Source organism: Gymnogyps californianus, chromosome 8 (genome assembly GCF_018139145.2).
Source record: "Gymnogyps californianus isolate 813 chromosome 8, ASM1813914v2, whole genome shotgun sequence".
In the NCBI taxonomy this organism is placed as follows: Eukaryota; Metazoa; Chordata; class Aves; order Accipitriformes; family Cathartidae; genus Gymnogyps; species Gymnogyps californianus.
Genome location: NC_059478.1, coordinates 26,531,060 through 26,556,675, shown reverse-complemented (window position 1 = coordinate 26,556,675; position 25,616 = coordinate 26,531,060). Strand labels below are relative to the sequence as shown.

Here is a 25,616-nt window from a genome sequence, read left to right as displayed (position 1 = left end):
TGGAGCGCTCCCTCAGGGCTGTGCGGTGGTGGCGGCGAGGGGGAGACGCGTCTCGCCGCCCTCCCCGCCTCGCTCAGCTGAGGGGAGGTGTGGGAGGGGAGCCCTGAGGGGGAGCGGTCCGTGCCTGCAGGAGCCTCTGGGCTCCCCCAGCTGCGAGCGCGGGTCTTCTCACCGGGGCTTGTCCGGGCTCCTCTGAGGCGCGGGACGTGTGGAGGAATAAAGACTTGAACGCTGGGAGCGGTGGTAGCCCTGGTTTCTGGGGATGGTGCCGGTCGGTGGCTGAGGGCAGCTGGAAGGCGGTAAAATGCCTCCAGCCCGCCGGCCAGCAGCATCGGGTCTTGGGGTCCTCTCTGAAGGATGTGGGAGTATTTCATACATAGTGCGTTTTTTAATAAAGAGTGGTAAGTCTATAAACTCCTACGACGCCTGCTTTCTATTAAGAATATTGCTGGAGTGGAAGAAGAGTGGGCAAAGGCAAATTAACCTGTTCCTCGATTTGATCACAAGTAATCTTTTAGGTCGTCCTGTATTTTTTGTCTGTCATAAAATGATGAGACCTGTGAACCCCTGGGAACACTGTAAATCTATCTAGATTTAATCTATACTCTACCTCTGCAGTATCTGTTAGGCTGATCAGGGTGACCTTCTGAGGCACTTCAGAGGGAAAAGAAACAAACACAAGGCAGCGGTACAGCCCTGGTGACAGCTTGGCTGCTGCCTTCAGCAGTACGTGTGATAGCCAAAAATTAGCCTGTTCCCCTGACACCACTGGCACTTGTTTGTGAAGTGGCGGATATGTTTAGAAATAAACCACTGTCTAGATTTTTTTTTTCCCCTTTTATGAGCTTACTGCTTATAAAAACCTCATTAGCATACAAATTTATGCCCCCCAATTAGCTTGGAAAGATTGGCATATATTCTGATAGCTTTGAAGAACTACAGTTTGGCATTTTTTTCAAAACAGAGCTCCTGTTCCTGCCTTCCAGGTGCTGGATGGAAGCAAGGCAAAATACACTTGCGGAGCTGAACCTCTTCCACTGCAATTCTAAAGGTAATCGGTTTTGGTATTGGCAGCCTTCCAGGTAAAGTGGATTTGGGTGCCCTAGACACTTGAAAGTTTCCTGACATTGAGTATTGTCCATCATGACATTATTTCATGGTGTGAAGGCTGTATCAGTACTCCCTAATGCTTTCAAAAAAGGTATTTACTGCCATGAGGAATTTCCTCTCACCTTCCAGTACCTTCCTGGTAACCAATGTTAAAACACTGGTACAAATTTTATGTGACGTTAAATGTGAAAATGCAATGGAGTTTAATGACTTAATTTTAGAGTTGAAGGTACAGAGGAGGGGAAAAGGAAGAAAAATCAGTCTTGCTTCAAACTTTAAAACCAGTTAGATTAAACCTCTCCAAACAAGGCTGCTTGGGAGTATGTTGTGTAGCTTTTTTCCAGTGACAAATGTCATTATCTGATCATTTGTGGGGTGTGGAGTAAGAGCAGGAAATGCTTATCTTGTATCTGTATGAAATTAAAAGTGGTCTTATAAGAAGTTTTTCTCTTTGGTTTAGACTTGAAAACTAGCAAGGGAGCTGAGTCGGGTTAGAGGAGATAATTGGCGATGCAGAGACAGTCTTCTGAGTTGTTGATGCCATCAGACGTAGAAGAGAGTAAGCAGCTTACTGTTTAGTAAGTGGCCTTCAGAACTTACTTGCCTTGTATATCCTTAATTTAAAAGTGCTCTAGGGGTTAGAGAAGTTTTGAGTAGTTGAGTCAAAGTACTATTGCAGGGACTTTTCTCATTTAGAATATGTGTGATCTGCAGTTTAAAATAATTTTGCAGCTAAGTTCCTACTGCGCTGTGATGGAAACTCTTAAATATGAATTGTCTGCCAGTGGTTAGTAGCATTAAATATCTTGTTTGGCTGTACTGCTGTATGTGGAAGGAGGGAAGATGGTCTTTAGTGCAGTAACCAGTGTGTGTGCCATGTTGTTCCCGACAAAGCTTACCATTCACATTTATTTGTTAGCTCCGTGAAATATACCCTATTATGTCCTCTCATCCGTGTGGCTGCCTCAGAGGCATGTTGTCCTAGAACAAGAAATTAAAAAGATTACTATGTGTTTTTAAGCCACCTTCAGTCTCATTTGTTATCCTTACTTGTTAACTGATAGCAGGGTCAGCCCATTTGTCTTGTTTGCCTTTGTCTTTCCAGTGGGGATGATAGCAGTTCTTTTGCTGTCATTCTGAAGGATAACTAATGCTTTTAAAAAAATGCATGTGTGTCTATGTAAACATAGACAGACCTCAGCAGAAGATCTTATGTCTACAGCATGTGTGCTAAAATATGCTATTTTCTCCCAATGGGAGAGGGAAAAGAATGCTGTGTGCTCTTCTCTCCATTAAGGCTCTCACTGCTTCCCCAGTGGTAATCACGGTGAAGTAATAAATTGGGGTGGGAGGAATCTATTTGAAATAACTTTATGTGCTATCCTGCAAAGTGAGATCCACCCATTGCTGGAGGGTTTGACTCAGAATCTCAGAAACCCCATACTTTGTTTGCAAGGGAAGTGGCTAGCTGAGCATACGAAAAGTTGGATTCTGCAACTTGGCGTACACAGAAGATAAGGTGACTCTGGTCTTCTAAAAGTGTGACAGAAGGGAATCACAGAGAGAAGTACAGAGGTAAAGATAAAGGTTGCTGTAACCTTTTCTACAGAGTGAAGGATTTTAGAAGGATGGTGTCAGCTGTTATACTGTGTAGGTGTTACAGTAATGCCTGTGATAAGGCAGAATGGATAATTTTTCTCAGACTTGCTCTTTCATGAAATCAGATTGCTTGGGCTTCCTGTGGACTTCCGGGTGTTCATTTTAAAGTGTTAATGCTCCGATACCTTATTGGGAAGATGCTGGAATGTTTTTAAGTTCCTCTTCCTTCATGGATAATTCAGACTAATGAATTAAATGATACTAAAAGTTTTCTTGTAGGTGGGATGAGAAGGTAACTCTGACAGCTAAGAATGAATTATGGCAGACTACTGTAAAGATGAATGACCTGTAACAGTACTCGCTTCTTAAAATTTGAAATTAATATTCTTACTTAATGCAATACAGAATGAGTATTAAAATAATCTGCCTCTGGATTTGACACAGGGCTGTCCTGAAGAATTGGGCATTCTTCCTCTTCAAATTGTGTTTCTCTTGCTGTAACGTTACAGGCACAATTAATCACTATGTAGTCACTTTATAAAGGTAGCTTTGATTTTTTTGAGTTTCCTGCAACTAGCAGGTTTCAGCACAATCAGCACCTGCTGAGTGAGTCCTGTTTCATTATGAGCCACATCTACTGGAATCAAAGTGTTGCTGGAGAAGGGAGGGTCCAAAAGTGATGTGAGCAACTGAGCTGGGAGGAAAATGAGACTGAAGTCTGTTTCCGTTTTGTTTCTTTGTCCAGAACTCTGGATGTCTGAAGCTTTAAAGTGGCTTAACTTTTTTTGAATTTTGAGCACATGCTTTTTACGTTTGAAGCCCGAGAGTCACAGGTATGTCACGCTTGTGGAATCAAGGGACTTACTCATGCCTAACTATTACTGCATCTGTTGGTAGCTGTGTGAACAAGTAAACAATGGCTTTGAAAATAAGCTTAAATCAACAGAGAAGTTGGGTGCTGTTCAGAAGGTGCAGAGTGGTCTGCCTGTTGTTGTTCAGTTAGTCAAAATAGTATTTTTAAATCTCAATTAGAGAAGCCTCATCAGAGATCTCAGTGGGCTTTTATTTGGTCTGAATAAAAAGCCTTTGCTTTTGCAGTATCTGTGGGACAGTAATATTTTTGTAATTGCAGCTGTTTAGGTACCACCTCAGTGGTCTGAAAACATCCTGTGCCAGCACATCAACTTTGAGTTTGTTTCATCTATTGAATTCTGGGTTGTGGCTATCCTCTGTGAATCCACAGAAGGCTTTACTTGAGGCTCCTGATTCTTCTTTTCTTCAAATGGTTTTACCTGAACATCACTGCCTTGTTTGCTGCTTGCTAGGAGTGAATTCGGTACTAGTGGGACCTGTTCTCAAGAGAAGACTTTCAGCTGTGGAAAATGCTTTCTCGTGCTCCTGGTCTGTTGGAGCCTGTTTGGCTGCCTTCAAGACCAGTTTCAAGATATGCTTTAACTTGGTGCTGTTATGGCTGTAGTTGTGGTGCTCTATCTTGTCAGAGTGTTGATCTAGGTTAGGAGTACGATAATTCTTGTCCATTAAGAGTAATTCCGTATTCTATATCTAAATTTGTTATGGTTCTCCAATGGTATAACACCAAGAACTAATGAACACCATAAATCCCTCCATTGTTTTTGCAAGACTGTAACGAGGGGGTCTCCTCTTCAGTTGAAATGATTGGAGCGCTGGAAATAACACTGTTTTGCATTCTGTACTTAAGAGTTAAAGTCTTTAATGCAGGGGTGTGCTCCTGCTGTGTGCTCACATGAAGCCTGGCACAACAGGTTCTTGCAATCTCTTGAGACTCTGGGCACTACTTGAATGTTTGTAACAACATTTATGTGATTTCTGAATGTAAATGTGATTGTGTTCCTTTTCAGCTGCAGAACAACCTGGCTCAAGCAAGACCAAGTTTTGAAGCAGGTGGTAGTACACAAACTCTCTGCTTAAACTGCTTTCTTCCATTGAATTCAAACGCACAAACAAGCTATCTTCTTCTTAATAGAAAAAGGCATCTGTACTGTGTTCTCCAAGTGCTTCCTGCATGTGCGTGTGCTTATTTTCTAAAATACCCTTCCTTCCTTTGGGAAGCAGATTAGAATGAGAGGGGAGTTACATCTGGGTAGTGGATTTTGGCATGTTTGTATACAGAGTGTAGGAAGCAAGATGAAAGGTGATTTAAGATCTGGATGAAATGAAACTTGTGGTAATTGTTCCTTTTCTTCTTCACTTGGCATTGTTTGCAAGTCTTCTTTATAAGTGCTTTTGTTCATCCTTTTGAAGATAGTTGTAGAGGCCACAATACCAAAAGGGAAAGGCTGTAACTGTACCTTCCCACACAGGCTCTGAATAATGTGTATGTTAAATATTGCCTCAACACTGAATTATGATGATAATAAAATACAGGACTTCAACAAAACTGCAGCTAAGACAGAAACTTGCTCTCTTTTTGCTTGCAGTTTTGGATTTTGCAGTATGCTGGGTTACATTATCCTGTGAGCATTAATCCTAACCTGACTGGAGGAGAAGGACAGATCAGAATTTGAACTGTTCCCTATTTCTTCGTGTTTTGTTAGACTGCTAGTGAGACAGTAGTTCTTAGCAAACAGTCTGACTGTTATGGTCGAGAGAGATGTAAGAAGTGCTCTTTATCAAAGGTTTGGCTAGTCTGCTCTAAACACCAAGTAGCATTCTACTCCAACCTCCCTGCACTCAGCCAGAACAGATTATAAAGTGGGTGGGAAGGTTGGTTTGGTGGAACCAGGAGTTCAGTGCTTCGGGCCACATTGTAAAATGACCTTAAAATGACAACAGTTAGACATTCATCTTGGACCTGACATGTCCATGGGCCATTTCCCTCCAGAGCAGTTCATCCAGCCTCTGAGCTTTCTGTCTGGCAGGGTGAGCTTCCTCAGAGCCCACAGTGTCCTTGTCACCAGAGGTAGTCCTGCAGTATGCAAAACACCTCAGCATTGCTTGGATGGTTGAGGCATGCTGTCTTTCAGTGTCATCAGAAACTCTTTGGTATACGGTCACAGAAACACAAACATTTCTCTGAAAGCTTGAAAAACCTCTAAAGCATTTGGCTGGGCTACAGGCATTTTCTTGTCGTACCAGCTGTTACTTAAGTACCAGTTCATTATAACAAAGTGAATAATGAGAATGAAGCTGTGATACCGCTTATAGGAAAAGCTGTGTTGACAGAAGTGAACTACACAATGATCTGAAATAGTAGACCAGAAGGGCAGTAAGAATCTAATATAGCAAACATTTCATGCCTGTCTGGTAGCAAATTTGGTCAAGGCTGTAGGTTGAAAACATCAGCTTTTCAGTAATTTGGTTTCTGTATAGATGACTAGTGAACTTCCTGGTTTCAAGGAAGCAGTTCTCTGTAATTTAGGAATTGAGTCAGACTAAAGGGAATTGAAATAATGTAGTGAGTTATTAAACACCAGACTGTAGATACCATAGCCAACTGGTAGAGTACAGGAGATGGTTGTGAAGAAATGTCAGCTGTGCTAAGATGCAGGATTCATCTCCTGTCTTTTTGCTTATTTTTAGCCTGTTACAAGCTTTGAAACCATGTAATATTTGAAATTGAATAGAATCTGTCTAGGTATGACTTGTTGACTTGCAGAAGGTCAGGTCATTAAAATGACTCATTTGACGCCTTCTGGAAATCAAGCACCTCCTTCAAGCAGACCAGCTCTATCTCTGAGCAGCTTCCTATGTGTCATTTTGATCCCAATTCTGAGTAACTTCTAATGCAGGCTGAATTGAAATTGAGGAGAGCTGGAACTTGCTGTCAAAGGCTAGCCTTCTCTTTATGTTAAAATTTGAAACTGTATGTGTGTCAATTTGAGTTAAAAAGAAGTTGTTGCTTTAGAAGTTGGTAAAATGTATGCTTTTATATTTCTTATTGTATTTAAGAACTCATATGTCATCCATCGTGATGATTTCTTAACACGCTCTGCTTAAGAGTTGAAAATGAGGATTTACTATTGTCTTGAAGGTTTGAGTGATACGTTTTTAAGTGTTTCAATAAGTTGTTAAAGAGAAAGGGCTTTCAAAACAGCACTTGTCTTAAATTTTAAGATGATGTGTGAGTTCTAAGTGACACTCATAATAGCTATTACTGACAGATGTTGACAAGAAAAATACGATGAAGCGAAGAAGAAGTATTTCATGTATTGGTAGATTGTTGTGTAATATTTTCTGCCTCGGAGCTTCTCCTGTGTTTTAAGAGTACTTTAGAAACACTGAAAGGCAGAAAAACTGCTATTCACAAAAGCTCTCTGTTAAAGGAGAACTGCCAGAACAGTGTTTTGTTGTCATTTTTAGGGCTTGCTGCTCTTTCATTACCAGTGTTCTTATAATTACACTATTTCTAGGGAATTAGTTTTTTCTGTAGTACAAATCTTTAATTGTGAATTTACTTAGAAATCCTCCTGGCTGTAAAATGTTTTAGCACTGCTTTGCTACTGCCTTCAAGACTTTGAGCTGTGACTTTTAACTGTTAGGGCCAACTTGGCAGGATGTGACTGGTGTTGTGGAGAAGTGCTCATGTGAGTATAGTGTGGAATCACATAACCTTTCTGGAGATAGGTTAGCTGTATGAAGCAGCCTCTGGCAGAGAAAGTGTATGGCAATGTTTTTATTTAGGCCTTCCATAACACACACATGCGGGTGCGTTTTCTTTTTCTGCCATATTATCTTGCATCAGTGAATTGTTATCTCTGACTAAGCTCTTGTAATACCTGCAGCTAGTAATGCAGGAAAAAATATCTAAATGCCATAAACACCGCTTGTTTTGGAGCATAAGTTATCCACTGATCTGTGGTTTAGAAAGGCACATCGTGGTTCTGTGAGAAATGGTTTTTTTCTGGCCTTTTGGCAGCATAAACTGACCTAGATTCCTCCTTTGACCTGTTAACTCCTGTGGTTGTTTTGTTTTACCGGGTTGTTTGAAACTTCCCCACACCTTCCTCCTGTTTTGGAAGCTCATTTTCTTAAGCTGACTTGAAAAAATCTACTTGTAAAACAGTAGAATAGCTCAGAGAATAGCGCCCTTGTGAGGGCTGTAAATCCTGTCTTGCATCAGGGCATGCGTTATGTTGTGGGTAGCTCATGGTGGTTGTTGACAAGGTTATTCCCATGCTTTGCCTTACTCTGCTGTGAGAGGAACATTTGGCATAGATGCATAGTTGTTTTCTTCTGTTTTTACTTTTTTTTTCATCAAACCTCCCCAGAGCCGTTAATTAGCACCCAAATTGTCTTTTTAGGTGTCCTCTGATATTTGGGGGAGAGATGGCAGCCTGTGATGAAGACAAGCAGAGAAACTTTTGGATAGCTTAAGAACATAAACACACAAGAGCATGTTCATTTTCTCCTAAAGTAATTTATTGTGTGTTAAAGGCACCTTATGTTCTGCCACACAGAGATGGTCAGCAGTCAGCCTCTCCCCATAGCAGACAGTGGGAAAAGGAAAAAGAAAAAAAGAACCAGAGCCACAGATCATGTCCCTGGGAAGTTTGAAGGTTGGTGGCAACTTCTAAGCTTTTAATTGTAATGGTCTGTTTTCCCTCTGCTGTTCTCAGTTTTCTGAGCTAAACCTTGCTTTTTGGCAAACATTATAAGTTAACGTTTCTGTTTTTTCTTTATGCCCCATGTTTTGGTCTTCAGTCTCTTTTTTCTCTTAGTGGTGAAATCTGAGTCCTATTCATAATCTGGTTTGTTGTTTTTTATTTTTTTAGTAGGAACAGTGTTGATGTCAAAATGTTGTGATTGAATAGATGTGAGCACAAATACTGTGAAGCATTGTAGGTAAAACACAGTTCAGTGCGACAAAACTGACCAGTATAAAACTTCTTAGTGGGCAAGTAGCATTGTAAGGTACATTGCAAATCAAGATGGTAGCAATCTTCTCGGTTTAAACCTTAAAGTCTTCTCGGTTTAGACCTTCAAATTTCAATTATACTTACAAAATCTGCTTGCAGAGATAGTGTTTTATGGTAGGCATTTTCTGATCAAGGAGTGAAATGTTTTCCACCTGAAAAAACTGGTTCTGAGTTTTACATGAAGACGAGGAAGGTGGATGAGGTCGTAGCAATTGCTGAGATATAAAATGTTTCTTGTATGAACAAACTTGTAATTTTGATGCTGGAATGAAGTCTACTTTAAATTTTCCTGGAACTTGAAGTGGGGAAGTGAAAAATGAGGCATAATGAAGGCTGGCACATCTACTTTAATACTGCATAAATCTATTTTCTGTCTTCATTACCAAGGGAATTTTTTCAGTTGCTGTCATATGAGGGATGCTCATCAGATAAATAGCTTGTCTTGATGTTATTCACTGAAATGCTTTGGCTAATGTGTCCTTTCGGCTGGATTTCTTTGGCAGACTTGTACAAGCTGACTGCTGAGCTTCTTGGTGAGGGAGCATATGCCAAAGTTCAGGGTGCTGTCAGCCTCCAAACTGGGAAAGAATATGCAGTAAAAGTAAGTATAGAATAAGAGCAGCATCACTTCTATCTGTAATGTCTTCTCCCTCCTAGCATCTCAGTGAAAACCTGTACTAGAGTAGGTAATAGCAAAAGCTTTTAGAAAATTTTTGATGCTTGAAATGAGCCTGCTTTATAACCGTTGAGATACCTATCGTCTTAAGTGTTGTGCCTCTGGAGTGACCTGGTGTATCAGCTGCAGATAGAATTCACGAACAGTAAATGACTGTGGTGGTTAGATCTCAGGGCAAGCTTTCCTCTCATGTCCTGGTTTGATTGTCGTCCTACCAGTTTTTATCTCTTCTTATGAAAGAAGAGGCAGAGTCATTATCTAGCATGGCCTACCAAATAATGCAAGCTTTTGAGAATGCTGCTTCAAGTTAAGAGAGCATCAGTTACTGCCATTAGTTCATGTAAAGCTGTCTCTTATTTTTTGATAGAGGTGAATCTTCTGTAACGCCATTATATTAAGTGTTAGGGCCCATTTACAGATTTGTGGTTATCCTGAGTCCCCCACTTAATTACAAACACAAATAATAGTAATAGGAAAGCTTTATGCTTGATTCTTTTGCAAAAACCATAGGCACAAAATCTTAAGCCACTTAAAAATCTAGCCCTATAGATGCTGTAATTTTGTGTGTACTTTGTAGAATTGTTGAAGTTGAAAGTCTGGAATAAACAAACCGCTACATTATGAATTAGATGTGATCAGATACCAAGTCCCATGTAGTACTAGTGAATGACTGCTCGTTCTGTACTGGAGAACTCTGGCTGTAAAAATGAGAAACCGATACTGGATACAGATGGTGGTAGTATTTGCGATAGTGTCATGAGCTCTCGGTTCTCGTAGCACTCATTCAGTCTCAGCCTCTGTGGAAAGCCCTTGTCCTCTTCCAGCCTGAGGAGTGTGTGAATGAAGGTGACTTCTGATGGCAGTACAGAAGGGCTCTGAGATTGAATGTATGTTTTCTTTAATATGTTCGGTCCTATCAATGGGTCTCCATGAAGTTTGCACTATGAACCAACCTGTCATTTTGTGGTGAATTTAGTACTTTTTACTTAAATGCCAATAATGACAAATCTCTTCTTTTTGTCTCTTAAATGTCTGATATGATTCAAATCTATTTTTGTTAGAACTCAAAAGGATATCCTTTTCTGCACATTGCAGAGTTAAAATGATGCAAGAAAAAGCTTGTGGTAACTGATTAGTGACTGTGTAACATGGATTTAGTTCCTTTCTTCTCTTCTTGTCCTCATTTCTGTTGTCCTTTGAATGCCTTCCAGAGCTCTGCTGACATTATAAATAAATGACAGATGAGAAATTAAACAAGCAAACAAAGGTGGAGCGTTTCTCTCTGGTGGGCATGCCTGAGATTCAAGCCTTAGATCAGTTATCTAATTCCAGAGCCACATGCACAGTTCCTGCAGTAATTTTTCAAGTATGAGCTCTAACTCTTTCCACAGATCATTGAAAAAAATGCTGGGCATAGTCGGAGTCGGGTTTTTCGTGAAATAGAAACGCTGTACCAGTGTCAGGGTAACAAGTAAGTACAAAGTCTTGTGGTTTTTTGCTTATTTATTTAAATAATCTTGAATTTTTTTTTTTTTCAAATTGTTAAGCCTCTTATGTGTGACTGGTTAGGAGCTTTGCAGTAGTCTCCTTAAAACCAGTTGAAATTTAGACTTGACCTATTCAGAATAAGAATTTCCCCTTCTCTTACCTGTGAAATTTAGGGAAATATTTACAGATTAAGTGACATAACTCAATTAGCGACCAGGTCAATGTAGCCTGAATGTGCTTCAGTGATGCATGGCTTTTGTCTGAATGAGGAATTAACTTTTTGACACACTCCTCTGTGATTTCACCACCAGCAAAAGCTGACCTGATACCAGCTGCTGTTGAAAGGAACAGTCTTGCCATTCCTTTCCTTAATGTGTGGTTTGTCCTCCTCTTTGTGTCAGCCTTTCTGCTTTTGCACTGGAACTCTTATATCAGCCAAAAGCTAATTTAGTTTTCATTTGGATGTGTGCTGACTTCATATAGCCACAGGATGAAGCAATTTTAAAGCTGCTACTTGTGTCTGAAAAGGAGGGAAAGGCTATGCAGCCAGTGGCAGCATGCTTTATGATGAGTTTAAGCCAATTCTGAAACTACTCCTTTAGATGTCTCTGTTAATCTAGAATGTATACAACAGCTGTCATATGTACTACAGTTGTGCAGCTTATATCGAGCCTTTTTTTTACAAATTTTTAGTACAACACTTAAAGATAATTTAAAAACAAACTTGTTTACTAAACTCATGGGCTTAAGTTGTGCTATAGAGAAGCAGATTATATTTTTGTTCTGTTGGTGGTTAAGAGCACGTGGTCATCCAGTACATAACTGATGAACTCAAGCTCTGATGACAACACACAGAATTTGGATTTTTGTGTACTATAGGTATAGAAAAATCTGACTTACACGTTTGACATTCTGAAGGCAATATGGGGTGTTTGTGTTGTGCTGAAAAGACTGTACACTAGCTAAACAGGAGTGAGTTAGTCTAAGATGCTGGATTTAATGTCGTGTTGACAGATGCCTGTCTCCTTTGAGCCCTGTGTGTTCTGCCTTGTGATTTCCAGAGAGAAAGAATGCCAGTTTAAATTTTTTTTTGTTGTTCTTGCCTTCAGCACAAATGCAATGTTCTAAATTATTAAATACAACCTATTGCCAGTTATCTTCCTGTCAGTTGAGCAGTAGCAGACCTCTTTCACAGTCCTGTCTGATTTTGGTGTTTGGCCTGTTTCCCCTGCTTAAATTTCAGTGTGAGTTGGAAATGTGGTTTTAATGCCATGGGCAACCAAATCAACTTGTTTAATTAGGACTCTTATTTTTGGTTACTTCTGGCACTTCCTAATGATCCATGCTGAAAGTCTTCATTGCTCTGTTTATACTCTGTGCCTGTTTCTTCTATTTCCCCTATTTTTTTTTTTTTTTTTTTAAAGGAACATTTTGGAGTTAATAGAATTTTTTGAAGATGACACAAGATACTACCTTGTCTTTGAGAAGCTGCGAGGAGGTACCATGCAGTAACTGTGCCTTTGTTCATTGAATTGTCTTGGTCCTGTTTGTCTCAATGTTTTAAAGTAGAAAATGAAGAGCTTATTTGAAATGCTTGAGAATTTTAAGACAAAGAACTAGTAGAGGAAATAATATACAAAGCTTGAAGTATGGTTATTCTTGAATATTGATGGGTCTGGTCATACATTTGCAATCCCTTTCTGTAGTTAAGCGATGGAAATGTCAGCTCTATTAAAGTGGAAGCTTTGGAATATAGTTAGTAGGTCACAGTACTTTCAGGCAAGGGGAGACACACAGTATGTCAGGTGTTATGCATGTTCTCAGTACAGCATCTATACACTCTGGTAGCATTTTCTCTTGATGTAGGATTGACTTCGTTTCCTGAAACTCACAGAGCACTGTTGCTAAAAACATCTTGCTTCTGCCTCGGGTTGCTGTAATTGTGAAGCAGTCTGCTTATGGCTGTTTGAGGCCCAGTCAAGTGAGCATGTGTAGTCACTGGTCTCCAGCATTTAACACTCACCTGGGGAATGAGAAGACTACATCAAGCACTTTGTGGACTTTCTCACATTTGTCTGCATTGAGGCGTAGTTACAGTATGCATTAATTGCATGGCTGTGCAAAACCATGAGTTAAAAATGTGGCCCACCCTTCAAAGAAAAACTGGGTTTCTGAAGGAGTATACTTCTGTCCATGGAACATCATCTATTGTCACTGGTTAAGAAAGTTTTCAGTAGCAAACTGTATGTGCAAGAAATGCAAATTCTTTCAGTATAGATGCAGAACTTTTTAAAAAGAGAACGACATGTTTTTTTTTCTTGAGTAAAAGCTTTTGTTTACCTTCCCTTAAAATTACTGCATCATTTCGTTGTGGTTTCCTCTAACACTGTTCCTCTTAATGCACAGACTTCTCTGACAAATTAGCTATAATAGGGCTCGATTAGGATGAATCTGCATTTGTCTATTTTCCTATCATCTCCTCATTCTTCCATTAGTTAACCCTCTTTGACTGTGAGACTGTAGTTGTCAGCGTACGTGCATGGCTGCTGAGAGGATAATAACGCTACACCTTCTTCCCTCTCAGCTACTGTTTTTACAGTGGTCAGCTAGGGCTGAGGCTAGTTTTCTCTTTGAAAAATTTCAGCATTTGAAGTGTTAGGTATGTGGGTTTGAAGAAAGAAATAATGGGAATTAGGGGTCAGACCAGCTTCTGATGCACTACAGATTCTGATGTAAGCAGCGTGGCTGGCAAGAATGAGAACATTAATCTTCAATGCAAGCTTTACTTTAGTAACTCCAGTCTGAGACTGATGTTACCTACAATGTTGGGGCATAACTTGGGCTTTCCATTTTCAGCTTTGCTTTCCTGTAGCTGTGGTAACTGAAGGAGCTCTGCTCCCATTTTAGCTGGGTTCAGTTTACCACGATATGCAGAAGCCATTTAATATCCTTGCCTGACAGCATTTTATAATTGAAAGCGTTAAAATCCAGCTTATACTGAACTTGCATGATTTAAGAGTCCTTTTGTCTTTTTTTCCTCTGAAATGCATTTTGGAAGGTGCTATATGATGCTTTCTCACTGATGAATACTGAAGAGGTGGTAACAACTGTGGCAGGAGTGCCCTGCTGTTCTTTCTCTTTGTGGGATTTGTCTACATGGGCTGAATATAAAGTCTGTAGAGTATGTTTTCATTGATATTGATATAATTCTTATCTGAGAGAGTTTGGAACATCAGCTCTGTTCAAAAAGGTAACATGAAGTAAACCTGCTGAGTGAAATGAGCACTTTGGGTGGCTCAGTATTGTTTCCTGCGAAGTCTGAGGTCTTTCCCACAGGGATGGAAATATTCAAGAACTGTTATTACTTTCTAAAGGTGTAAAGAACAACTATACCAGGAAAGCCCTTTGAACTCTGTGCCCTTAAGAAATCTGTAGCAAACTAGAAAGTGTTTTTGTTAAGGGAAACCTTCTGTATTTGAAATCTGATAACCTGGTCCAAAGTGGCATTCCTCCACCCATCTGACAACAGCATATCTGTGCAGATCTGAGGACTCTTTTGTCATATCAAAGCATATCCGAAGAGTCTTTTGTATATCTTTCTTCTTTTTGCCTGTCTTTCCTGTTTCCTCTTTGAATCCTCACTGTGGAGGAGTGGCAGCAGCATTGAGGGTATAAGAATAGGAATTACTGCAATAGAGAATGGGAGGTTTCCTTCCACATCTAGAACTGAAGAATAAAAATGAGATCACCTGAGATATAAAATGTTTACTGTGTTGGGGGCTAATAACGAATGACAGTTACTTCTTGAATTTCTCTGCCTGATTGCTTTTATAAATATACCTCTCTGAGTAAGAAAATGGAAGACAGTAGTAAGGCTATTTAGTGGGCTTGGATCTCTGTGGACTACATTTAATTGGTTTTTTAAAGACATTTTTAATCTTTTGAGAAGACTGATAGAATTCACGTAAGATAAGGAATCAGACTTCCCTTTATCCTTTGTTAAAGGGATGTTAAAGTGGAGCTCTGCCTGCAAGCTACCAGTCCTTCAGTATGTTCATATTTGAGAGGTCTTTTGTCAGATTTCATGTCCCTGGGCAAGTTTTGCCTTAAGTCAGTGTACAAGCCTTACCTTCATGTCAGTGGGAATTTTAATGTGCATTTAAAGGTAGAACGTCTTTTTATTTTGATGGTGTTGAGACAAAAAATGTGTATACTTGACTTTCAATGCAGGGCTTCAATTGTCACGTTACACAAAATGAGGAGAGTTAGTTCAAGCATGGCCACCTGTGACCTGGGGCAGGGTGGGTTTTGCTGAAGTGCTATGTACATCCTTAGCTGATGTTTGAGTTTTACTAGTACTATTAGCAAGTCTCTACTGTTCACAGTGTGTGGAAAACAGACCAGTCATGCTGGGGCAATAAAAAATGATTGCCTCTCATGCTGTGCTTAAACTAGAGGGCTACAGTGTTTGAAAATTATGTTCTAGCATGCTTAAGTGTTGAAGCTGCTCAGTTGTACCTTTTTCTTAGTCATTCCTCTGTTTGGTCCATGGAAGTTGCCTGCTGGGAAAGGCTGTTATAACATATGAGAAATGAGGTTAAGGATTCATGATATTTTGTACTAGTTCATCATTATTTTCTGACACTTTTTTCATATAAAAACATGGGATTGTGACTCTTCAGTTTCTGCCATGTAAACATACTAGGACAGAGTGTTAGTTGCAAATAACTTTTCTAAATGACTTCTGGCCCTGTTCACGCTGAGATCAGTTCTCCCTTTATGGCAGACTAGTAGTGGCCATTGCGTTTTCATCCTTGTATTGACAAAGCCCTTTCTCAGCCCAGGCAGCATTCATACTAAGGTTTTCCCTTTCACCTGTTACTCTGACAGGTTCAATCCTGGCCCATATACAAAAGCGGAAGCACTTCAATGAACGAGAAGCCAGCAAAGTGGTGAGAGATATTGCCTCTGCTCTGGATTTTCTTCATACAAAAGGTAAGAGAAGGCTGTCTCCATCTTTACTAGTTGATACTGTACCCTTAGGTTATGGAGCACATTTTATCTGTAAGTAGTCAGCCTTTGCTAGCATTTCTATTTACAGCAATGCCAGATGACTTATACTGTTTTCCTCTATAATATTATTTTTATAATTCGGTAGTTTAAGTAATCAGCTGTATTAAGATGGGATAGCCTTTTGAAGAAGAAAAGTTAAATCGGCATCCAGGGAGAATTAATATTAGGGTTGAATCTGTTTGCTTGTTCTTGTTACCTAAGCCACCATGTAAAGGTTACTCAAAAGGGAGTTAATACTCTTTTTAATTTCCTCTTTTTTCAGGTCTACAGAGATGCTTTTCTGTATTTACCCAGAATTTCTGCTGGTTACAAGACCTTTGTTTGTAGTAGCTTTTGGTCTCCACATTTAGACCCCCACTGCTGGGCTGAGAGACCTACAAGTGAACCATAGTCCTTGTTTGAAGGTGTCCTCATTTCATTTGGGATTTGCTCAGATTTAAAAGCAGTGCTGTTTGTAGAGAGTTCTTTTATGTTAAAAAGTTTTCTTGCTGCTTTTTCTACTTGGGAGTACTTTTGTTTCATTTCAAAATATCTGTGTGCATTATGGTCATCCCAGAGTATATGTTCGTGTTGAATGTGATAGATACCTTTTAAAATCTTTCCTGTGTCATGATTATCTGGTCTTGCATAGATTAAGCAGCTTCAGTTAATATTACAGTGACTACCTCTGAGTAGAATGGCATGTAATTGGAGGCTATATTTATTGGTTATTTATTTTGATAACGTTTTCTCCTCATTTATTTTGCCATTCTGATTAGCCAGGTAGATCTCGGCAGATCTGCGTTTGCTGTCATAAGTTGTTTAGTACTGGCCCCAGTTCAATAAATGTTTAATTGTAGGCTTTACTTGTAAGTCACAGGACTGCTTATATACTTGAGTTGGAATCAACAGCATTGGTACCTCGATAGGTTGTACCCATTAAAAAGAAAAGTGTAGCAGTGCATAGGGAATAAAGAAGGCGGTAAACCTGAGGAATACGGATCTTGTCACATGTTGTGACTATGTTCTGAGAAGTTAATTTGAATGTGGAAACAAACTTAGTTGCGATTTAAGATTTTTTGGTAATCTTCATAGCCTGTCTATGTGATAACTCAACTTTAAACCTGCAGAGAATGTACTCTTTGAATACCTGTGTTTAGAAGATTTGGACTTTGAGATATGGGGCAAATAAGGAACAGGAAACTTAGGCTGAACATGTGGAGAAATACTTATGTGATGTGTTAGGGCTATAGTAGGTTGCTTAACAGCTGAAAGTCTAGAACACTGTTGAAGGAAGTTTAACATCGACTTGGCTAATATCTTTCTGTTGTTCTCTCAGCTTTTAGTTTTAATTCCCCTTTCCCCAAACAAGACAGGAGTGATTCATTAAAATGGCTTTAGAGCAGCAATCCACTTTCTTGTCATTTGCTGTGAATTGGTACAGTGGGGACATGGCTTGCAAAATCGGCTACAGCAACATCCCCTTTCATTTTATTGTTCTCTTTATGGTTCTTCTGTGTGACATTAAAATAATTAGTAAGTAGCATACAGAACACTAAAGTAAACAGGAAATTAAACCAGTTTTATTGCACAGCTTAATGGTGAAGTGCTATAGCTAGATGTTTTAAAAAAAAAAAAAAAAATTTGAATGAGGACAACTAATTCTTTTGCCAGGAGTAGTTTAAAACTCAGCTGGATGATAATACTGCCTCACACCCACATATGTGTGCTTTATTGCTAATAATCCACTGGAGGAGTGTTTGAAGGCAGTTGTTTTCTTTTCTCAGCATTGTGTGCAACTGCAAAATAAAATGTTATATAATCAGACGTTTGAATTCAAACAATACAAAAAGCGCTGTTGGGTTTCACATTGCAAGCCAAGCCAACTGTTGGGAGTTTTGTCAGCCTTGCTGTAAATGTCAGCACGGGCCATCTTGATGGATTCATTGTGCCATCTTCCATGCATAAGCAGTGTGAACTGCATCATTATGAAAGCTCCGATTCCTTTAGATTGGTGCTATGCTGTTAATGTTATATTTTAAGTCATGTCTTGTGGAGTGTGCTCAAGAAAAGACATTAGAAACTCCCCTACCTAGAATTTGGTGGGATATTTTCTTTCTCATACTCTGAAGTAGTATCAAGTGCGCTTGGAGTGTAATTTTTTTAAGCAAGGCTAGAATGCAGTTAAATTACAGCCAAGTTGCTCATTTGATTTGATTTTTTGGAGAAGTTTGATCATATTAAATGGAGAACTTCCAGAAATTGTGTTGTTTAGGCATTTGAAGAACTGCTTTGACAACACAGAACCACCTTTGCATGTGAACTGCACGGATAGATAACTTTGTGCTTCCCTGTTGGATTTGCCTATGCTGATAGCAGTTGAATGAATGAAGCAGCCCTTTGGTTGTTCTCCTTTAGCTTTTCTTCTGCATCTCCAACCAAACCCTTAAATTTTTCTTTTGCTTCAGCAATGAGTACGTACCTCACCATTAAAGGGATGATATTTTCATCTGGAAACTCAGGGATTTTTTGGGGGGAGAGTGTCTCAGGCACTGTCTGTGCTGGTAGGAGTTCAGCAAACCACCAGTTGATCCATCTGGAAAGAAGGACCTTACTGTAGAAGGCACAAAAATCTTTTGACTAAACTGTGTACACAAGTAAACTTTCCTACAGGTCAGTCATCTTAATAAGCTGGTTTTAATTAACATAATTAATTTGGGCTAAGCCAAAAAGTTCCAGTGTTGGCAGGTTCTTATTTGCTTGACTGACTCTCATGTACACTTAAGGATGATAAAGGTATAGCAGGATGCAACAGTGACTTTCAACAAATATACTTTGCTATTAAATTTTTTGCAGTATCATTAAGGGGGGGGTTGTGTAGCAAACTCAGGCCTAGAATATTTCCCAGGCCACCTTCTAATAAAGAGAAGTAATGAGAAATAAAACAGGAGAGTATCTTCTCTAATGAACATTTGTACTCTTGTTTAGGTATTGCTCACAGGGACCTGAAGCCTGAAAACATCCTGTGTGAATCTCCAGAAAAGGTGCTACTCTGGTCTCTTAACCTTCTGAAGTGTATTTTTTAACTTGGTTTCCAAAAACAGTCCTCATGTTCTGTCTCTTCTCTTCTTGAAAACTTTTGAACCCATTAGTGAACTTCAACTAAATTTAACAGAACTGAAGCCTGAAAGAGACTAAATTCTTTGAGCTGTAAAAATGTGAGCACCTGGCTAAGAGAAAAAAAGCCAACTGTTCTTAGAGAGGGCATGGCAATTACAACTTAGCACCTCATCTGTTCTGAGGCAGTACCCAGATGGACAAGCAATGTTTACAGGCCAGCTGGTCATGTTACATATAGTTCCTGAACTGCCCCAATGTGTACTGGCACTTGTCTAGCCAAATTAAAAAAAAAAAAAAAAAGTAATAGGGTCAGATGCTGGTGGTGTGGGAGCAACTGGGGCAGAGGAGGCAAATGCGAGGAGTGGAATAGAGCTGTAAGAGACTGGGTTTCACCAGTCCTGCTGCTAGAACAACTTGTGTTCTGTCCTGGGGTTTTACACGTGGTGTATTCATATATATTGCATTAATCCCAGTCTTCTGGACCTCTTACTGTTTTGTCCTTGTTTTTAGGTATCACCAGTAAAAATATGTGACTTTGATCTTGGTAGTGGGGTGAAGCTGAACAGTGCGTGTACTCCGATAACTACTCCTGAATTAACAACGCCGGTAAGAGACCTACTGTGGCTTCATGCTTTTTGTCGTCTACAATAAAACAATTTTTCTTATCTCCAGAGGAGAGCTTCCAAAGGGCTTACTGCAACTACACCCAGTGGTGGATAGTTCATTTAAAGTGGGTGTATGTATGATAAATACTGCCTTGGTTTCCCAGTCATGGAACAAATATACAAAAGCACAAGAGCTCACCGTGTTAATTCTCCTGTTGGCCAGAAAGTAACACATTGATCCTGTTCATCTCTTACTCCATTGAATGGGGAAGCTTTTCGTGGAGATTTTTTGTATGCTTATGGACTGAGTTTGAACCTTAGTTTCGCGTTCATTTCCCCATGTTTGGGTTCTGTAGCTAAGACCCATGAGCTAAGGGGAATGCAAGCTCTGTAGTCGGTGTGTGGCTTTATAATACACATTCGTTTGAAAAACTACAGCGCTATGCTTTTGGCATTACTGTGAAAGAAAAATCAGACAGTTTCGCAGGAGTCTGTTATAGAAGTGACCTCCCATGATACACTTGTTTACTTTCTGAAAAGCCTGATAACTAATGAATAAGACTTAAAACCCTGAAATATGTAAATTAATATTTTGACCCTGTATAAAGGATCATAGATTCATATGGAACAGCTTATGATCCTGCTAAAGAACAGTAGGAACTCTTTTGCCTTCTGTTAGGTCTCTGTAGTCCTTACACCTGAAATGTGTTAATTTTTTCCTGTGCAGTATGCTCACAATGTTGAAAGCTCTTGGCAATTCCATTTAACCTTTGAGGGATGCAGCAGTTGTGATTTGGCTTAACAAAATGAGACCTGCAGTGAAAGGCAGCAGTAAACTTCAGCAGTCCCTGATGCCTGATTCTGCTTTTAGACCAAGCCGCCTACTATAAAGAGAGGAGAAAGATAAACCTGAGTCTTGTTTTGATTTGACCCTCCCTTTGAAAACTTGCTTGAATTTGGTTTCCTAGTGTGGGTCTGCAGAATACATGGCACCTGAAGTGGTTGAAGTCTTCACGGAGGAGGCCACCTTCTATGATAAGCGGTGTGATCTTTGGAGCCTGGGAGTGATTCTGTACATCATGCTCAGTGGTTACCCCCCTTTTGTGGGCAACTGTGGCACGGACTGTGGCTGGGACAGAGGAGAAGTCTGCAGAGTTTGCCAGGTGAATGCACATGTCCTGGGCATATGTGGGAGAGTGTAGTTTGCCCCGTGAACTTTGGGTGTAAGACTTGCCATAATGCCAGCAGTGAAGAGCTGTGTCTGTAACCCAACCAGTTATTTGGGAGGATAAGCTGTCACTGAGAAGTGAGGGTGGTAATATAAAAGTTGAGTGATGATATCCCTTTCTAAAGTAAGGTTTGGCAACTGCCTCTTTCTCCTCCTGATGTGAGATCTCAGAGCTTCTCCTCGTCCTCTCCCCCACCTCGCAATCCTCCTGTATTCTGTAATTCTTGATCTGGTTTATGGTAGTCACCACAATTCCTCAGATAAAAGTTGAGCCCTGGGAGAGTCTCCATGCAGGGCCTGAATTTATTTGTTCTAAAAACTGAGTACATTGGCTGCACTGTTATTGGAGGGTTGGGGGGGAAGGTGTTTTCAGCAGACGATGTATCATGTCCATCTTAAGATGCGCTGAATCACTCTGTGGAGCTGCAAGTCACTTTCCATTGACTCCATAAGGAGACTGGATGGTTTCAGTTGTCACCCACCACACTAGGTGGATAAAATTGAGTAAGAAGAATCCCACCTAAGAAGTCTTCTGGTTCCACTCTAGTTGCTATTTAAATTAAAAAAATTTTCCTTTACTAGAACAAGCTTTTTGAGAGCATTCAGGAAGGCAAGTATGAATTTCCTGACAAGGACTGGTCGCATATATCCTCTGAGGCCAAAGATCTCATCTCAAAGTTGCTGGTTTGTGACGCCAAAGAACGACTTAGTGCTGCTCAAGTTTTGCAACATTCATGGGTTCAAGGAGTATGTATCCCCCCCCTTTTTTTTTTTTTTTGGAGTGTTAGTCGTCTTCGAAAGTGACAAACAAGCTGTTCCCTGTCTCTCAACTTTTAATAGAGTCATTACGTGTTTTAGTGCTCTTATCTTGATTAATTAAACGATACACAGTGGCTTTATTCTTTCTGGAGCTGTGTGTGGTAAATATTTGGATGAATCTGTCAAGCTTTAAGTGTTTTTTTTTTTAATTATTGCTTTATGCATTTTAAATGGCTTTCTTGTGAATAGTAAGCACTGCAGTACCCAAATTATTATGTTACTCTTTAATACAGTAAGGCAGAATGCTGGTAGATATGGTTTTAAAAGAACAGCAATGTCCTCTTTTGCTTTAGCTCCCAGTTCAGGAAAGAAGGGATAGACCCTCTGGAGAGCTTCCAAAGCTTTAGTCTTATACGTGCAAACTGTGGTATCTTCTTGTGAGGGGAGATGGATTATGAAATGTGATTTGTAAACCCACAGTAAATTAGTTTATATGCAATATCCATTAGTTGTAAAGATTTGGGGGAGTTACTTGGTTTTTATTACTCTTGGGAAAGCTTGGTTCCCAGCTGCTAACATGTAACTAACTTTTCTTAACTGCTTCTTCTAGCAGGCTCCTGAAAGGGGATTACCTACCCCTCAAGTTCTTCAGAGGTAATTTTTTTTTAAATGTCTGTAAACTTGTCCAAGAATCATTACTGAAAGAATGGGGAGAGATAGGAGGTGACAAATCAGGGGGTAAGATCCCTGGTTGAGAGTGGAACTTCATAAATGTGCAGCACTAATTTTGTGAAGAACATCAGAAATATTAAAGCTCTGTTTTTTCTTTATGATCTAATCTTGCCTGTTTGTGGGAAAGGCATTGGAGAGGATTCCTGTGGTGCAGTGCTAATCTTAGACAGGAAATAATGATGGTTTTGGCAGTTTGCTCCCCAGGAGGGGAAAAAAGGCATGAAGGCATGCGTTATCCAAAGAGACTACTTTCTGATGGGTGAATAATCATCATATACACACGGATCTGACTTCCATTGTAGTTGGTGGTAATCACAGTATCAATTTAACTGTGAGCAGGGCAAGCCTCATTTAAAGTGATTTGATGGCAGATTGTATATGCCAGAGAGCCTGAGTCACACATCTGTTTCTATTTCCGTGTCTGCCACTGGCGATTCCAGGTGGTTCTTCCCATCAGAAATGCATTTCCTTAAGCCAGATGTGCAATTATAGTGGGATTGCAGTTCTCTGAAGAAAGAAAACAGTATTGCCCCATATGTCCATCCTTTTATAACATGTAGAAATTAAGCATGGCATCTGAGGTGGCTTCCTGGGTTTACATCGGAAGTCCTTGGCAGAACGAGGACTAGAACTGTGGCTGTTTCCAAAATCCCAGAGTGTTTTTGTTATGTATTGCTGGTCCTCGCAATGAGGAGAGATGCAAATATTAACTGGTCATTTTGCCTGCTGTGTCGATGTTTTGATAGGAGAAATAAAACTGCCTGGAAATAGATACTCTGCTGTGAGGGTAACCAGGTGAAGTGACTCTTTGTGTGTGTTGTAACTGCTTTCTCCTTTTCCCTCGAAAGGAACAGTAGCACAAAAGACCTGACACTTTTTGCTGCTGAGGCTATAGCCCTGAACCGCCAGTTGTCTCAGCACGAGAACGAACTCAGCGCAGAGCAGGAGAACGTTGCCCATGCTGTGTGCTCCATGAAGCTTTTTCCTCCGTCCAAGTCCCGCCTCGCCAAGCGCAGAGCAATGACGCACGCCACCAAAAACAGCGACTTTCAACCAGTTCCCCATAAAGCCTTTTAAACTTCTTCCCTGCTATGGATTGGCAAGATCAGCCTGTGTTCTTATTTGGATTTTCATCGCTGATAAAAGCTGCTCTGCTTCTGACACTTTGTTTAGAAGCTTGCTCTTGTGATGTGACTAGTAACTTTAAGGGGACAGCTTTTTATGGGAATGTTTTGTCTGTCAGATTTGGTGCATTAAGATAATTTAACTGATCTTTTTAAACTCGAGAAGATGGGTTTGCTGCTGTATTCTCTGAGGTGATAAATCACTAAGCTTTCCTTATTTTCTTCTTAGAAGAGCATGCTTTAAAATGCAAACTTGAAAAAATCAGAAAAAAAACACTTCCTTGCTTTGCCCAGCAGAGCATCAAGTCTCTCTCTCCTATGGCTGCTCTCCTTGATGGCACATCTTGCAAGGTGGTGCTGCTAGTGTCAGCAGCAAGGGACTGTTTTCCACCAACAGTGCCCTTCTCTCTGTAGACTCAGGAAACGAAGATGGTGACTGGGTGGATCTCTGTCTCCGTTATCTTCATTGGGCTTAAATTGTATGAGGATGGTACTGCAGAAGTGCAAGGATCGCTCGGGCTTGTAGAGATGAAGAGGACCGGGTTGCTTTTTTATCCTGTTGATAGTTTGTGTGTCAGCATGTGGGATGAAAGCTGGGGGTGTGTTATTTCTTTCTGACGTCTTTTTGTTCTTAACTAAAATGTGCTCCAGATCATCTCTCTTTTTTTTTAATTGGGTTTTTTTTTGGTGTCCAGTATGTCCCCTTCTCTGGCAGTTACATTCTTAAGTCTGATAACAACAGTATAACAGACTGTTTATATAACAGTTTATATTTAGTATATGTTTTTTCTATATTAATGCTATCCTCAGTTATACCTTCCTTTCTGTAAACTCATATTTCTCCAAGTCCTTTTGTGTGTGTTACCTGGAGTTCTTAATGTGAATGGACAGGCTTCAGTGCATTTTGGTGTGTGAATAATTTAGGATTATCAAATGCAGAGGTATATCTGTACAAAAATGGTGCTGCAGCTGTTGCATTCTGCCTCCTGCAGTGATCTCAGGCTGGGTGTCTAGATTTTTGCTTCCAGTTTTAGTACTGTGGTGCACCAGGGGTCAGGAGTAATTTGGAAGGGTACTGGCTGAAAAGCTGAAGATTTTGAGTGACCAAGGTGAGGTGTCCGTGGAGAAGGACACAGATGTTGAGCACTTTCTGAAACGTAAGCTGTGAAAATTGGGCCACTAAGATGCCCGACATGATGCACCTTAAACTTGCCGGCCACTTCTGAAACCTTTTGCCAGGGCATTGTGTGCAGGGTGGAGAGGGGGAGGAGGAGGTGGCCCCCAAGCGCCAGCGCAAAACCCTCCCAAGCAGAATGAGAAGGAATAAAGGAGCAGATCCAACAAGTGCTTAGAAATTGAAAGGTCAAAGCTGAATGTCTTTGCATGGCCTGCTCAGAGCGGTTTTACATTATCTTTTAGCAGTGTGCATACAGCTATTTTTATACAACATGCTGTATTTTGTGACTAATATTAAAGTTGTTATTTAAAAGATTTTATACATTGTGCCAGTGGATGGATTATGAAATGTATTTTGCTTTGTTTTTATTAAAATGCTTTAAGTTATGGATTTAACACATTTAGCAGTTCTGTGTGTCTTTTTCCTCTTGATTTTTGGTGACATAGGAAAATGGAGAATTACTTCCTTACTTGTCAGTGTGACATTGGATTTAAGACAACTTAAGTCGCTGAAGACTAAGCATACCTCCCTCTTCTATTGCTTTATCAATCTCTGGAGGCTCCTGTGATCTCAGCTTTCTTGAGGTAAAATGAAGATATGACTGCACAGAGTGGGATGGAAGGGATCCTGTGATCCTTTTGACCTTCATAAGAGATCAGATAACTGAGGACCAGTGAGTTCAGGAACTTATCTGCACTGTTACATTTCATGTTCTTCCCTTTGATTTGTGTATGAAGCAAAAATCCTGAGGCTTGGCCAGGAGTGGTGGTACGATGCAAAATAATCCTCTTGGATGGAACCCTGAAGCCTTTCAGACTCCAGAAGTTTGAGCAGCAGCATTAGCGTGGAAGTGTGAAAAGGGGACATTAACGGTGCTGCTTGCCTAGAGATGATGGGGTCTGGTAGATTTATTCAAGCTGTCCTGGTTTCAGCTGGGATAGAGTTAATTTTCTTCCTAGTAGCTGGTATAGTGCTGTGTTTTGGATTTAGTGTGAGAATGATGTTGATAACACGATGATGTCTTAGTTGTTGCTAAGTAGCGCTTATCT

The 25,616-nt window shown here is 40.1% G+C and overlaps 1 protein-coding gene across 3 annotated transcripts; it reads left to right on the top strand.

The window, feature by feature from the left end:
* Positions 1-951: 951 nt before the first annotated feature.
* MKNK1 (MAPK interacting serine/threonine kinase 1) lies at positions 952-24,960 on the top strand. Of its 3 annotated transcripts, XM_050901174.1 has the most exons (13): positions 993-1,051; positions 4,590-4,635; positions 8,148-8,246; positions 9,110-9,207; positions 10,674-10,753; positions 12,195-12,268; positions 15,661-15,765; positions 18,811-18,866; positions 19,453-19,548; positions 20,516-20,710; positions 21,358-21,522; positions 22,145-22,188; positions 23,115-24,960. In XM_050901174.1, the coding sequence occupies exons 3-13, from the start codon at positions 8,150-8,152 to the stop codon at positions 23,341-23,343; spliced, it is 1,239 nt and encodes a 412-aa protein (XP_050757131.1). In that variant the 5' UTR covers positions 993-1,051; positions 4,590-4,635; positions 8,148-8,149; the 3' UTR covers positions 23,344-24,960. The 3 variants fall into 3 exon arrangements, with proteins under 3 accessions (XP_050757132.1, XP_050757129.1, XP_050757131.1); XM_050901175.1 differs by lacking the exon at positions 4,590-4,635 and having other exon boundaries at positions 952-1,051; XM_050901172.1 differs by lacking the exon at positions 4,590-4,635 and having other exon boundaries at positions 969-1,051; positions 22,148-22,188.
* Positions 24,961-25,616: the final 656 nt, after the last annotated feature.